Genomic DNA, 15,291 nt, shown 5'->3' on the forward strand with positions numbered 1-15,291 from the left:
ACCCTTGACCACCAATAAACGAGGTTCCCATGCTGGCCTGCTTCGGCGAGTAAGTATTGGGTCCCCTTTGCAAAGGTTTTGTGTCGTGTTACTTGATCTCTGATAGTGGGTTCATTTGTACTCAGCTCCGCACTCTTCCCGGGTGTAATAAGCGAGTTGGGGTAGACAGGACAGCTTGCGTGTTGGGTTTGGACCTAACAATTGTAACCAAGCTTTTGACTTCCCTTTTCCTTTGTGGTATTGTTGACCAGCTCTGTGTTCACTTCTGTGTTGTTTGTGAAGAGTTCCTCTTGACCCTCCACTGAATGTGAAGACTGGGCTTGTTGGGAGCTGTGTGTATACAGAACACCTATGGAGCTCTAGATGAGGTTAATTGAGTGAAATGTTCTTGGAAGATTGAAGCTTTTCCTTTCAGTTTGGTGGAACAGATATTACAGTTGTGTATCTCTCTTAATAAATAATACATTGAGTTGATATGGTCCATTAGGCTTTATCAGTGCTGATTTGCATCTTGAAAGGTGGTTGGCAATTGCTGACTAATGTAAACTGTAACCTTAGATGGAAGTATAAGTTTATGGACATTGGCTAAATTGGAGCATTAGAGTCACAATTTTTTCTCTTTCTGTGATATCTTTGAAGCAAACTGTGGAGGACTATAGCAATTCCTTAACATGCTAATACTTTGTATGCATGAATCATTAATAAGAGTAACATTTCTAAAGAGAAGAAAGTGTTGTGGATAACAGTTGTGAGCATATATATGTTAAGGGTGAGTTGTGCATGATGTTATAAGGATCTGTACACTTCAGTGAAGAATCATTGGGAGGTGACTATCATATCTTTACCTCCTTTGCATGGAGATTAAGGTTGCAGTCCTGTATCCACTTACTTGTGAGTAAGCCCCAATGAATTCAGTGGGACTTTCTTCTGATTAGATATGTATAGGGTTGCACTGTAAGTAGCCTTTTTTTAGAATATGACATCTGCTTTAAATCCGGGGGCCCAGTCTTACAATTACCTTGTGAATTTACTGTCAACTACAGTAAATGTAGTGGTTGTGTTTAGATATAGATTGATCTAAAAAATTAGGTAGATAAAATTCTGAGAAATTAGCACACATATCCTGGTGTGTTTTTAACAGCGGGCCTTATATAGCCCAAAGTCCAGCGTTTTCTGAAACTACCTGTGCTATCACCATCTACAGTGGTGATTATTGCAGTTCACTTCACCTGGGGCTGCCTTTGAAAATACAGTAGGGCCCCACTCATACGGCGGGTTACGTTCTGGACCCCTGCTGAAAAGCGGAACTCATTGAACAGAATGGCGTGCGACGCCCGAAAACCAGCGTAAAAGCAGAACAAGCGCCGTATGAGTGGGGTTTTAGTCTAATTGCATCAAATCGAGACTGCCGTATTAGCGAAGTGGCGTAAAGTGGGGCCCTACTGTAGTTTAGAAGCTCCAGTTAGTGCAGAATGCGGCTCCCTGATTGAAGGCAAACAGATCATATAACACCAGTTCTTTTTCCAGTTTCACTGCCTGCCTGTATACTTCCAAGCCCAATTCAAAGTGCTGGTTTTGACATATAAAGCTCTTTACGGCTCAGGACTTCAATATCTTTAGGAACACCTCTCCTGATATGAACTTACCTGAACCCTCAGGTCTTTTTCTGAGGCCCTTCTCTAGGTCCTCCTCTGAGGCAGGCTTGGAGGGTGGTGACAAGGGAGAGGGCCTTTTCAGTTCTGCTCCCTGCCTGTAGAATATGCTTCCCAGCGCAGTCTGCCTAGTGCCTTCATTGACATCTTTTCAGCATCAGGCATTTGATAGACTGAGATTGTTTGTATTAGTGTACTTATAAAGGTGTCTGTGGCTGTATTGATCTGATGGTTGTTTAATTATTTTGCTTTAGGGTATGATATTTATTTTGGTTGTAAGATGCTTGGAGACCTTTGGGTAACAAGCAACTAATAAATCTCAGTAACAATAACAACAATAAAAATAATAATCTGTTACTTTGAGAAGAAGCATAAAAACAAGCCTGCAGTCATGCAAATCTGGTGGCTGTGCACTTCAGAATGTACCATTTTCTGCTACAAGACTAGGCACTTACTTGGCAGTAAGCCCTATGGAACTCAGTATGCATGCATAGGGTTGGCTTGTAAGCATTATTAATAGCATGCACTTGGTTTTTTTAATAGAAACTCAGCATTGATTAAAAAACAAGTAGTAAAGCAAATGTAGTATGCCAGCCCTGCCTTCTGTTCTTGCTGTCAATTACTCTTGGTATACAAACTAATTTAGTTTTCTTTGCTGCTTTGTCACGTAATGTATATAGTGCAACTGGGTGGAGGTCCTCTTGAAGATTTAAGTATTAAAAATAGATAATATAGTAAATGCCATTTACTAAATATTTGGTGGGTCAAAAACAAGGAATATGTATAATTATCACAAAAACAACTGAAGCTTGATTTGCTTGGAATGCAGAAAATCATAATTACAAAATCATAATTGCAGTATGTTCTGGATGTTTTAAAAGAATAATAATTTATAATAGCATGTGCACTTCAGACAATTTTGCTCAGAAAATTAACATTTGTTTTGCATTCTTGTGGTATTTTCCCATATTAATAGCTGGATGCAATAGGCTGCTGTAGATTTTAATTTCTTGTGTTACTTTTCTAAAAGCACTAGGAGCTATATAGACTCTTCTTAATTAAGATTACAAGAGTAATTTTTATTATAATCATGTTAGAAAGAAAAATATGGTTAAGTTAGATTTTTATCCCAATATATTTTTCTTTAAAAGTTAATAGAACTTATTCTAAGGCTTTATGATCTATTGGGATAAAAATCTTAGCTAAGCTAAACAAAAATCATACTAAACAAAAATGATTATTTCTGTTTTCATGTTGCTTTTCAATTGCATAGTCACCAAGGCAGCTTACAAGAAGATTAAAACAATAACATTCAGTGATATTATTGATAAAACAGTACGACGAGAGATACAAGCAAGGCTATGTATGAGTGAGATCCCACGTAGCAGTAGTGGGGGTTTGCTTGTGCAACATAAATCCTCTCCAGAGAACCTCTAAAATTGGGGTACCCGCTGGAGCAGATTTGGGGGAATACACAGAGGACTTGAAGGGGGAGAAAAGAAATCAGAAATCCTGTTGTACAAGCAGATTTCTGCTGATTGTTGGTGCTTGTGAAACCTCATGTGGAGTGCTTTGCAAGTCCCAATGAATAGCCCAATTGTTGGAACTTTGCAGGCTATGCCTTTGCCCACGCAGTTTGATTTCAAACCATGCAAGCAACAAAAGGTCTCTCAGTGTTATTGTAGTGTCGAGTGATTGACAGATGAGCAGCCCTGCGCTTCAGTCAAATGTGGCCTGTGGAGGTTGGGGAGATAAGGCCAGATCCAATTCCCCACCACTATTGTGGGTGCATGGGGGTGAAATTTTGTAAGGAGTGAGGTCAGAGGGAAATGGAATGCAAAAAGTACTGGCTGTGGCAGTTTGTTGCATCTTAAATGTAGATAAAATTGTCACAAAATAGTATTGACAACACAAACATCCTGTTCCTGAAAAGATAATTAACAGTTTTGTTGGGATAAAAACCTGTTTTTTCAATTAAGGCCTGATGAAGTGGACCCGTGAAAGCTTGTGCTATTGTAAATTTGTCGTGTCTTTAAGGTGCATAAAGACACTTTGTTCTCTATAGTTGTGTTAAGCATGGTTGTGTTGGTTTATTTAATTTTGTAGAAAATCCATTTCTTCCTTTTTCCCCTCTTTTTTTTACTAAGCGGTATTTTCTTGTTGGGAGCAATCATGCAGAAACTAAATATCGTGTTTTGAAAATTGACCGCACTGAACCGAAGGATTTAGTTGTTATCGATGACAGGGTAAGTACATCACGATCTGAGGCATTATAGAAAATAGTATTAATAATTAATGTTTGTTTCATAATCAGATATTTCAATATTTTGAATTCAAGTGGAAATAAAATTATTCAGACCCCATTTTCCCTAATGTTACTTTTCAAAATATCTATTTCTCTCATTTTATGTATTCTCCAATAGATGGGCTGAGCAGTAGTCAAATAATGAGTTATTGTAGTAACTGGGAATGATTTCTGAATGTAGAGGGTCATATCCAAACATTCTGTTCCCTAATGGAAATGGTTTCCTCCTACGGAAGACCTACCACAGAAAGAGCACCTTTGATTACAACCTACAGTGTCCTCAAAGAGAATTTTGAGTGTACATTTTTTGTATGGCATGGGAATTGTAACTTGTGGGGCTCACTGAGGAAGATCCATGAGTTTTATCTCCTGTACTATAGCAAAAGAGGGAAAAATATATTAAGAGATGGTCCCTCCCTCCCTGCTTATTTTTCTTGCTTAAGTGGCTATGAGACACACCAACTTTGAGCCTGGTAATTTGCAGTGATCTCATTCTGCCAAGCTCTGTGAAGGATATTATTGCACATTTTGTGCAGATGAGTGAAAAAATGGTTGTTTGCATCGACCCATTGGGAGACACTTTTGAATGATCAAGACATAAGGTTGCATTTAGTGGTCTCTTATTGTTTTATTGCCATGAGAGTGTGTGATAGAATGATTTCCTGTGGAAGAATTTCCATTGTGAATGCTGTGAGGTAACTTACTAGCCATGTGGATTATTCTGAAATGATACCATGAGCAAGAACCATAACAAACCTGGCATCCTGGTTAAGGATTCTTCCTGAAAAATCCTCATGATTCAAAATATTGAGCCCCAGTAGCAACCCCAGTGTTAGGAACTCTCTTCCGATGCCTATTTCTTTCAGCTATTTATATCAACAAATTACAAAGTATATCTCTCTCCTTGAGTCTTCAGTATTACTTGAAGGAGCTGGTTTTTAGAAGTTTGTGTTGTTAGGAGTTAAACTGGAGTTCATTAAACATATCTCAGTCTGAGTGAGACCTATGTTTTCATGTGTGAAGAAAGCACAACATACTTTAGAATGGGGCCTGAGCTACATTTGAACCTGATTTGAACCCATTTCATTTTGCTACAATACATCTCATAGCATCTAGATCACAACTGGAGTAACCTTTATAAAGCATAAAAGGCTGAGGAAAACTGTAATCAGTTCATCAGTTTTCCAATAATAGAAACAGTCCCTTCCATGGTTTGTATGTACAACTATTCAATGCAATTTTTAAAGAAACATTTTTAGATGATTGCACATTCTTGTTTTTAAGCATGTCTATACCCAGCAAGAGATAAGAGAACTGCTTGGTCGTTTAGATCTGGGGAACAGGACAAAAATTGGACAGAAGGGTTCCTCTGGATTATCCCGTGCAGTTTCTGCTTTTGGTATAGTAGGTAAGGCACATCTTTTATTTACTTACTATTTTTGAAGACTTGCATAAATTGGAATATGATCAAGACATTGCAGGTACAGATAATTCATGAAACCAGGCAAAAAGCAAAACGTAAATAAAACGATGTCCCTTGGCCCTACAAATATAAACCAAAGGACACTCTGGTAATTTGGAGTACAGTAGGGCCCCGCTTTTTGGTGACCTGCTTTTCGGCGTTCCGCTAATATGGTGGCGCCAGTGAGGCAATCAGCTGTAGCGCGGGGAGCTCCAGCCTCCACGCTTCATCTGACAGCAATCAGCTGGAGCACCCCCGCATTACAGCTGATCACGCGCTACAGCTGAAGCGTGCGATCAGCTATAACGCGGGGAGCTTGCGTGCTCCTCCCTGCACTCCAGCGATTGCGTGTTATAGCTAATCAGCTGGAGCGTGTGATCAGCTGTAACGCAGGGAGCTTGTGCGCTCCTCCCCGCACTCCAGCTGATTGGACGCTCCAGCTCATTAGCTGGAGCACACGATCAGCTGTAAGGCGGGGAGCTCTTGCGCTCCAGCTGATTGCTGTCAGCTGGAGTCCTGCTGCTGGAGCTCCTGGCGCTACAGCTGATTGCACACTACAACTGATCAGGTGGAACGCGCGATCAGCTGTAATGCTGGAGCTCGTGCACTATGGCAGCTGGAATACAGTAGGACCCCACTTTCTGACAGTTTTTGCTTTTCGGCAGGGGCCTGGAACGTAACCTGCCGTATGAGTGGGGCCCTACTGTATTCACGTGGAGACCATTTTTATCAGTTAGCAGCACCTCAGATTTGACAGCTATTCTTTACCAGAATGCTAGAACCCACCATTATCCTATAATGCCTCAGTAACATCTAATACTGGATTTTAAGCAGACTAGGGACTGCACAATAAATTATAGGAGCAATGTTGAGATTGCCAAGAAATGCTTCTCAGAGGTGACTCTAATAGTCAAAAGCCATTTATTGAATGAATCAGCCTGATTGTATGAAGAGTCTCCACAGAAACACTACCAACTCCTCATGCTTTTTATGCTACAGAGGGTGTTCTCCATAATTAGGCTGATCCACATGCTATGTAACATTCAAATGATACAGCACATTTGTGAAGTTGCTGCCTCATGGAAACAGCCTCTGCTGTGGTTAACAAAGCATGAACCAATCCTTAGTCTCACTGTAGACCGTTTGAAAATGTTTAGGTTCACGTTCCATTCTCTTTGAAAAGCAAGTGGCACATACAGTTGGCACCCTGGTTTTACCTCAGAACTTCCTGCCTTCTGGTTGTCTTGCTCTTCAAGATGAAAAGTCACAATTTTAGTTTAGAGCTGAACACACAATCCTATTGATTTCAGGTAGTTTAACTGTGTTTTAATTGTGTTGAATGGTGACTAGGGATGGGGTCTGTTGGCTGGTGCCACTTCAAAAGCATTCTGTCGACCTAACATGCAGTATCGATTCAAGTTTGTTCTTTGTCCACTATCCATTGCTTTTACCAATCTGATTTTTTTCTCCCCCAAAATATCAACATTAATATTGATATATTGAAAGAAACAGTATTTTGAAAGGAAAGCTGCTTCGCCGCCGCCGCCTCCACTATTGTAGCTTTGCCTTGCTTTCTCCTCACTTGTAAATTGGATTATTTGAGTAGAGGGGGTGGAAGAGAGTGAGAGAGAGAGAAAGAGAGAACTGTACTGCTGTCTTATGCTGTGAGAAAATCAATAAAAGAACAATATATTAAAGGGAATTATTCAAGGAGAAAAATCTGGTGTCAGGGGAAAGCTGCTAAAGTTTGGAGCAAGCAGGATTGCTCCGCAAAGATGGAGAATATGCAGACCATGGAAAAATCCAGTGCTAAATCCGAATTCAGCAAAATTCTTGCCCATCCCTAATGGTGACCATGTGGTTAAACAACAACAACAGCTTTCTACTAGGGAAGCCTATTTTATCCTGGACAGATATGGTCTTGGATAAGTTAAAAAAGTTTTGAATGACTATAGTGGAAGTACTGCTGCATTATTATTTTATGTGCTTATATACCACTTTTTGTTGTAAGTGACCTCAAAGCTGTTTACATAAAGGATAAATAAATTCATGCCTACTATGTGGCTGAAGGTATCGGGTACCTCACCTGCATAAGTGTTGCTATAGAAAAGGATTTTTTATTTAAAAAATTCTGTCCCACCTACTAGCATAAAAACTTCTAAGGTGGCTAACGACAAATATTTAAAAATGTAATTAAAAATTTAGAAAAACAATAGAATAAAACAGGGATGAGAACCCTCAGGGCCAGGTGCCAAATACAGCCCTCCAGGCCAGTCTGTCTGGCCATTGGGGCTCTTCCCAGGCCATACCCTCACAGCCCTGCTCTGCATTTTCCTTGAGTGTTTTTGCCTGACTGGAACATGGCCTTGAGCTCTAACAATCCTTCTTGCTTGCCGGAATGGAAGATAGAGAGGGGTATAGAACTACTAGCTTACTATACAGAGGTAAAAATCTACATGTGTCGCTCCATCTACTTTTGCCTGACACGTGGCCCCTGGAAGGTTGCCGAGAAGGGAACTTGGCCCTCAGTCTGAAAAAAAAAATACAAGAAAAACTGTAAAAACAGAAGAGAAGCAAAGCAGATGTAAAATACCTTATCAATTAAAAATGAATGCACCTAATTTTAAGAAACAAGGCCTCAGCTGAATGTCTTGTGGAGAGTATTCCCCAGCTGGAGTTTCACCACTGAAGAAGCCCTATCTCCTGGTGCCATCTGTCTTATAACTTTTGAAGGTGGGAGCATCTGGATTAAAGTCTCTGGTGAAGATCTTAAAAAGTAGGCAAGTTTGTATGGAGAACAGTGGTGCTGGTGCTTGATGCTGTTCTTGCACATACACTACAACATTGAATTGTTAATTATACAAAATGTCTCTGAACATAAGTTACTAAGTACCAGAGTAACTAGCCAAATGGCAGAATCCTTGGTTGATGAGCAGCTAAATGACTATTCCTAATAAAAATTTAAGAATCTTATTAAATAAAATTTAAAGAATGAAAAATTCACCTAATCTATACATCAAATATTTCAGGGAGAAAATCAAATTACAGTAAATAACTTGAAGTTTGATAGCTTGGACATGGCATGTTCTTATTCTGCTAGGCAGAGATTCTGGGCCTTGCAGTGATTAAAAGTTTTTCCAAGTGGAAGCTAATAAGGACAAAGTAATCAGTCACTGCACAGTCACACTGCAGTATCAGACATTGATATGCGGTATTTCAGTTTCCTTAGTTCACCCCTGGTGCTGACTTGGTGAAATATGCCTTAAGTATCCAATAAATAATTTTGTAAAGAAAAGGGGAACAATCAAAGTCAGCAACCATTTTCAAAAGCACATTTTAATTTACATTTATGAATAATTTAGTTTACAATTTAGAAGGAAATGCATGCTCCTTTAATAAAATTTTGTAAATTAAAGGCAATCAATTTGCAGATGATAGGTTTTTTTTCTTCTCACTCCAGTTTTATAAGGTGTTGGAAAATACAGCTTCAAAAGGGTTTGTGCATGGTTTTAGCCTTCTAGCAGTATCTTGAGTCAAATGACACATACAAATGATGAGTGAAGTAATTTATTCTGTCTCCTGTAGGCTTTGTCAGATTTTTAGAAGGCTACTACATTGTGCTAATTACAAAGAGGAGAAAGATGGCAGATATTGGAGGACATGCAGTATATAAAATAGAAGATACAACTATGATCTACATTCCAAATGACTCTGTAAGAGTGACTCATCCTGATGAAGCAAGGTAAATTATGCTTTTTCTGTTCGATTTAACATCACGTGCAAAAGACATGTTGATAGAGCTATGGTGTGTATGTGAACTCATAAGTAAGACTCATTGAGTTCAGTGGATCTTACTCAAAGTAAGTGTGTATATTATTGCAGCCTTATTTACTTACCTTTCAGAACAGCACTTGGGAACCCCCATCCCTCAAGCTTAAATAGGCCTGCCCATTTGGGGCACCAGGCCATTTTGGTCAAGCCACATCACTTGACGTCAGCTGTTGTGGCTTGGCCACCATAGCCTTGCCGTTTGATGTCAAGTATGAGACAAATAAAGTGTGAAAATTGGAGGGAGAAATATCAATAATTTAAGATATGCAGACGATACCATACTATTAGCAGAAACCAGTAATGATTTGAAACAAATGCTGATGAAAGTTCAAGAGGAAAGCACAAAAGCAGGACTACAGCTGAACGTCAAGAAAACTAAAGTAATAACAACAGAAGATTTCTGTAACTTTAAAGTTGACAACAAGGACATTGAACTTGTCAAGGATTATGAATACCTCGGCACAGTCATTAACCAAAATGGAGACAATAGTCAAGAAACCAGAAGATGTATCACTGAACACTAAAGTCAGGATCATTCAGACCATGGCATTCCCAATCTCTGTGTATGGATGTGAAAGTTGGACAGTAAAAAAAGCGGATAAGAGAAAAATCAACTCATTTGAAATGTGGTGTTGGAGGAGAGCTTTGTGCATACCATAGACAGGAAAAAGACAAATAATTGGGTGTTAGAACAAATTAAACCAGAACTATCACTAGAAGCTAAAATGATGAAACTGAGGTTGTCATACTTTGGACACATCATGAGAAGACCTGATTCACATAGAAAAGACAATAATGCTGGGAAAAACAGAAGGGAGTAGAAAAAGAGGAAGACCAAACAAGAGATGGATTGATTCCATAAAGGAAGCCACAGACCTGAACTTACAAGTTCTGAACAGGGTGGTTCATGACAGATGCTGTTGGAGGTCACTGATTCATAGGGTTGCCATAAGTCGTGATCGACTTGAAGGCACATAACAACCAAAAGGTAAAGCACTGAATTCAAAAGGAAGAATTGGGAGCACACTCATGTGCAACTGGATATTCCTTTGCAATTACAGCTTGAATTCAAGAATATTCATTTGCAGGTCAAGCCAGGGCCCTTCTTAGCAGGCAAAGTAGCCTGCAGAGGGATTAGCCACTTTTGCTTCAGAGTGGGCTGCAGTTTCCCACCCCTGCTTCAGAGAAAGCTGCTCAATGGGCATTATGAACCTGGTTTTCAACCACTTTACATCTGTCTATCTATCATCTGAAACCAAATATCTGGTTAAATCAGTCTTTGAAATGCGTATTCTCCATCCCACTGCCTCTTGCTGTTACTTGCCTCCTTAAGGCTGATATATCCTTGGGCTACTCACTCTCAATGCAGGTTCTGTCTGTCTCCTTTGTTTAGTAACCTTGCATCTTTTTTGTCCCTTTGCTTCTGGACTCTCTTCAGCTTTCCTACCTGCTCACATAATTCTTTCTATTACTGGAGCCCATGTCAGGGTCTTCTCCCCTCACTCCACCCCAGCCAGATACACCTTGCACTTCATACACAGAAGTTGGGTTCTTTATAGAAATTCTGTTGACAGTTTCAGATCTGTAATAGTTTGTCTGCATTCTAGTAGTTCTGTCTGTTGTTGTCAGAGGCTTACTACCATAAAATTCCTTAGCATCTACTGTGGTGACATTTCAGAATGCCATTGACAGGGTTAAACTGATATAGCTTCACCCCACCGATTTACAAAATGAAACAGAATAGCGCCAACAACTCAGAAGTATGTGGAAGAACCTTTCAGAGGAAATGTTACTGGGTTCAGTTGTCCTTCTGTGAAAGAAAGGATTTCTTTCAATTGCAGAACTGACTGGGATCTATCAGAGATTCCTGCTGGAGAAAGAGGGGAGGGAAAAGTGATTTTTGTTGATTTTCAGTTTCCCCAGAACCACCTCCCACACCGTTCCTCCAACCCTTTGTAGCTTTACAAGGGGCTACACAGGAAAGGGGAACAGGATAAATGGCCTCTTCCCCTCACCTTTTCAAAGAGAGCATACAACTGAGTTCTGCTCCTTGGAACTTTGGATCCAAGCCATAGTCTACAAGCCCCCTTTTTACATAATAAATTATTTTGTATATCAGGATTGCAAGCTGTTTCATGAGGGCTGCAGTCTAGATATAGCCTTGGTCGCCCTGTATGATGACCTTTGTCGGGAGAGGGACAGGGGGAGTGTGACCCTGTTGATTCTCCTTGATCTCTCAGCTGCTTTTGATACCATCGACCATGGTATCCTTCTGGGAAGACTCATGGAGTTGGGAGTTGGGGGTACTGCCTGGCAGTGGCTCCGCTCCTACTTGGTGGGTCGTCACCAGAGGGTTGTGCTTGGGTAACATTACTCGATACCCTGGACTCTCCATTGTGGAGTCCCACAGGGATCGGTACTGTCCCCCATGCTCTTTAACATCTACATGAAGCCGCTGGGTGCGGTCATCAAGAGTTTTGGGGTGCGTTGTCATCAGTATGCTGATGACACGCAGCTCTATTTCTCCTTTTCATCTTCCTCAGGTGAGGCTGTTAACATACTAAACCGTTGCCTGGCCGCGATAATGGACTGGATGAGAGTGAACAAACTGAAGCTCAATCCCGACAAGACTGAGACGATGTTGGTGAGTCCTTCCCCTGCCCAGATGGTGGATGTTCATCCTGTTCTCGATGGGGTTACACTCCCCTTGAAGGAACACGTTCGTAGCTTGGGAGTTCTTTTCAATCCTTCCTTGTCACTGGAGGCCCAGGTGGCCTCGGTGGCACGGAATGCTTTCTACCATCTTCGTTTGGTAGCCCAGCTACGTCCCTATCTGGACGGTGATGACCTCACCTCTGTTGTTCATGCTCTGGTAACTTCTAGATTGGACTACTGCAATGCGCTCTACGTTGGGCTGCCCTTGAAGATAATTCGGAAACTACAGCTAGTCCAGAATGCAGCGGCCAGACTGTTGACGCGGACCAGAAGGTCCGCTCATATAACACCTGTTCTGGCTCGTCTGCTCTGGCTCCCTATTTGTTTCCGGGCTAGATTCAAAGTGCTGGTTTTGACCTATAAAGCCTTACACGGCATGGGACCGCAATACCTGGTGGAACGCCTCTCCCAATATGAACCTAGCCGTACACTGCGCTCAACATCTAAGGCCCTCCTCCGAGTGCCATCTCATCGAGAAGCTCGGAGGGTGGTGACTAGATCTAGGGCCTTTTCGGTGGTGGCCCCCGAATTGTGGAACAGTGTCTCCGATGAGGTGCGCCTGGCGCCGACGCTGCTATCCTTTCGGCGTCAGGTGAAAACCTTTTTATTCTCCCAGGCATTTAAAAGTGTATTTTAATCTGTTTTTAAAGTGTATTTTAACTGTACTTTTTATGTTGTATTATGATGCTGTTTGCTTTTTTTGTTGCTATTTGTTTGTTTTGGGTTTTTGACTTTATTGTGTTTATTGTAGTTATATATTGTGCTGTTTTTATCTCTTGTGTACACCGCCCAGAGAGCCGTCAGGCTTAGGGCAGTATATAAATGAAATAAAATAAATAAATAAAATAAAATATCATCACATGCAGCAGCTGGTTTAGACTTTCAAAGTTGACAGTGCCAACTGTCTGTTGGATGTGCAATTTCCCATATAGCATGGGACACTATACATTAAGTCACAAGTCTTGGATGTAGGATTATTTCCTTTCTTAGCATGTGTTTGCCTATTTCCTCTACACACACAGATGTCCTTTTCTGGGCTGGGGGTAGAGCTAGACCACTTTTATGGTAATAATTCATCATATATGCAACTCTTTCTATGTGTGGTGCTAATTGATGCTATATGTTGTCACTCACTGTTTACTGTATGATAACCTACCTTTGAGCTGTGTAGATAATGCCTGTTCTATTCTACCGTAGTTAGCTAGTAACATTACAGTAGGGCCCCACTCATATGGCGGGTTACGTTCCAGACCCCCGCTGTAAAGCAGAATTCATTGAATAGAATGGCGCACAACACCCGAAAACCACCATAAAAGCAGAAAAAGCGCCGTATGAGTGGGGCTTTAGTCTAATTGCGTCTAATTGAGACCGCTGCATTAGTGAAGCGCCGTAAAGCGAAGCGCTGTAAAGCGGGGCCCTACTGTATTATAGAGCTAGCTATGCATCAAGATGTTTGTGACAAAATATGCTTTTGTTTCATGGACAATTGTCTTCAGAATTGAGGAGTCTCCAATTATACAGAAAATATACTGTAGGAGATTCTGGGACAGAACTGTAAAATAGACACAAAATGACATTCTTGGTAATTTGTACAGAGACAGTACGTTACATAAGTAAGAGTTTTGTGTACTGATCAAGATACATTGACCACGGACTTTATACTGGTGCTTTGTCATTAACTCACTTTTTGGTGTCTGCTTTTCTTCGATGTCCTTTTCTTTCGGGAGTATGTATGTCTATCATATTTTCACTTGGCATCTTTATTCTTATAGGAAAAGATATCACTTCTGAGCTTACAAACGAGAGTTCAAAAATGAGAATGACTGTCCACCAAAAAACTGATTAGGGTACCAACAGCATGTTTCATTGTTGGTGAAGAGGCAAGAGTGTTGGGAATTTTAAAAAATCCTTGCCATATACAAATATTGTCTTCCTGTGTTTTCTTTAGATATCTTCGAATATTTCAGAATGTGGACCTATCTAGCAACTTTTATTTCAGGTATGTTTTTCATTTCAAATGATCATTGGAATGTTCACTGAATGTCCAAAAACTGTCATTTCCTTTTCCATTATCTTTCTCAGAATTGTATGAAAGGAGAAAGATTCACTAATGTGCTTGTTGCCCACCACTATCCAGGTTCTAGGATCCTTCTGTTCTCATATGTGAAATTACCTCAACCATCCACTGGTTGTATTGTACTCAGAGTAGATCTATTAAAATGAACAAACCTAATTTAGGCATCTCTATTTCAGTGGGTCTACTCTGAGTAGGACTAGCATTGAATATTATTATTATTTATTGACTTTATTAGTCGCCCATCTGGCTGGCTGTCCAGCCACTCTGGGTGACGTACAACATAGGCATACAATACGTAGGCATTAAAAATCTAAAAACAATGAAGATAAAATCTAACCCACCCCAAAAGCCTGCCTGAAGAGCCAGGTCTTCAAGGTCCAGCGGAAGCTCATCATAGAAGGGGCATGGCGGTATTATTATTATTTATTGAATTTGTTTATTGAATACCACCCCTTGTCTCTTGGCCCTCTACTTGGCTGCCTATAAGGACCCTTTATCACTTTTTAAAAAATATAGTTTGGCCCCTGCCATGATGACTGTGGAATATCTGAGAACCAATGGCCCAATTGACCACTCCTGTCACGAGTGATGGATGAACCCTTCTATCTCAATTTTTAGAAAGGGCTCGGCTAAACCAAGTTATCTTCCTCCCAAAATCGGAAAATGACTACTTTTATTTCTGAGTCTGTTCTGAAATTCAGACCCCACTGCATTCACAACCATTTCACTAAGAGTCTGACAGGAGCTAAATGTTTCTCCTCCTCTTCCACAATTGAGGACTGCCCCAGCAGCCCTTTCTCTTATTGCCTGGTCAGACCTTCACTAGTCACTGGTACCTAGAATACTGACATGACAGCATCCCAGGTGCCAGGAACCCTGAAATAAGTAATTTCCTGCATGCCTAATGTCTCTGTCCCAGGTGCCCTGGAACACTACATGTCCCAATATATATACCTGGGTTGCTATCATTTCAGTATTTTAGGCACCAGAGTGATGGAAACTTGCAAAGAGACCTCCTGAGAGACTAAACTGTAGCTGCAGCTACTCACAGGTAGCTGGGCTTTGGGCTTTGGGCAGGAAGATGGTGCAAGGAGTGATGGGCTGAGCTCATTATGAGCCAAACCCTTGTTCCACCAAAGTCATCTTTTACAAGTTACCAGTTTCAAACTTCAGCACCATTTCTATGCAATAACAAAACTGGATTTTTTTCCTTTTTAAAATGTCAGCACCACAGGATTATCTTTTTTAC

The 15,291-nt window shown here is 40.7% G+C and overlaps 1 protein-coding gene across 4 annotated transcripts in view; it reads left to right on the forward strand.

Moving 5' to 3' along the window:
• Nucleotides 1-15,291, forward strand: part of FIG4 (FIG4 phosphoinositide 5-phosphatase) — a 159,685-nt gene that overhangs the window by 15,649 nt on the left and 128,745 nt on the right. For 3 of the 4 annotated variants that reach the window (XM_061623590.1, XM_061623592.1, XM_061623591.1), the window contains exons 2-5: nt 3,800-3,898; nt 5,242-5,365; nt 9,005-9,161; nt 13,914-13,964. In XM_061623590.1, the coding sequence (XP_061479574.1) occupies nt 3,800-3,898; nt 5,242-5,365; nt 9,005-9,161; nt 13,914-13,964 (431 nt within the window). The remainder of the gene's footprint in view (nt 1-3,799; nt 3,899-5,241; nt 5,366-9,004; nt 9,162-13,913; nt 13,965-15,291) is intronic. The other variant, XM_061623593.1, reaches the window with a different exon arrangement.

The sequence above is a fragment of the Rhineura floridana genome, chromosome 4 (assembly GCF_030035675.1).
Source record: "Rhineura floridana isolate rRhiFlo1 chromosome 4, rRhiFlo1.hap2, whole genome shotgun sequence".
Taxonomy (NCBI): Eukaryota; Metazoa; Chordata; class Lepidosauria; order Squamata; family Rhineuridae; genus Rhineura; species Rhineura floridana.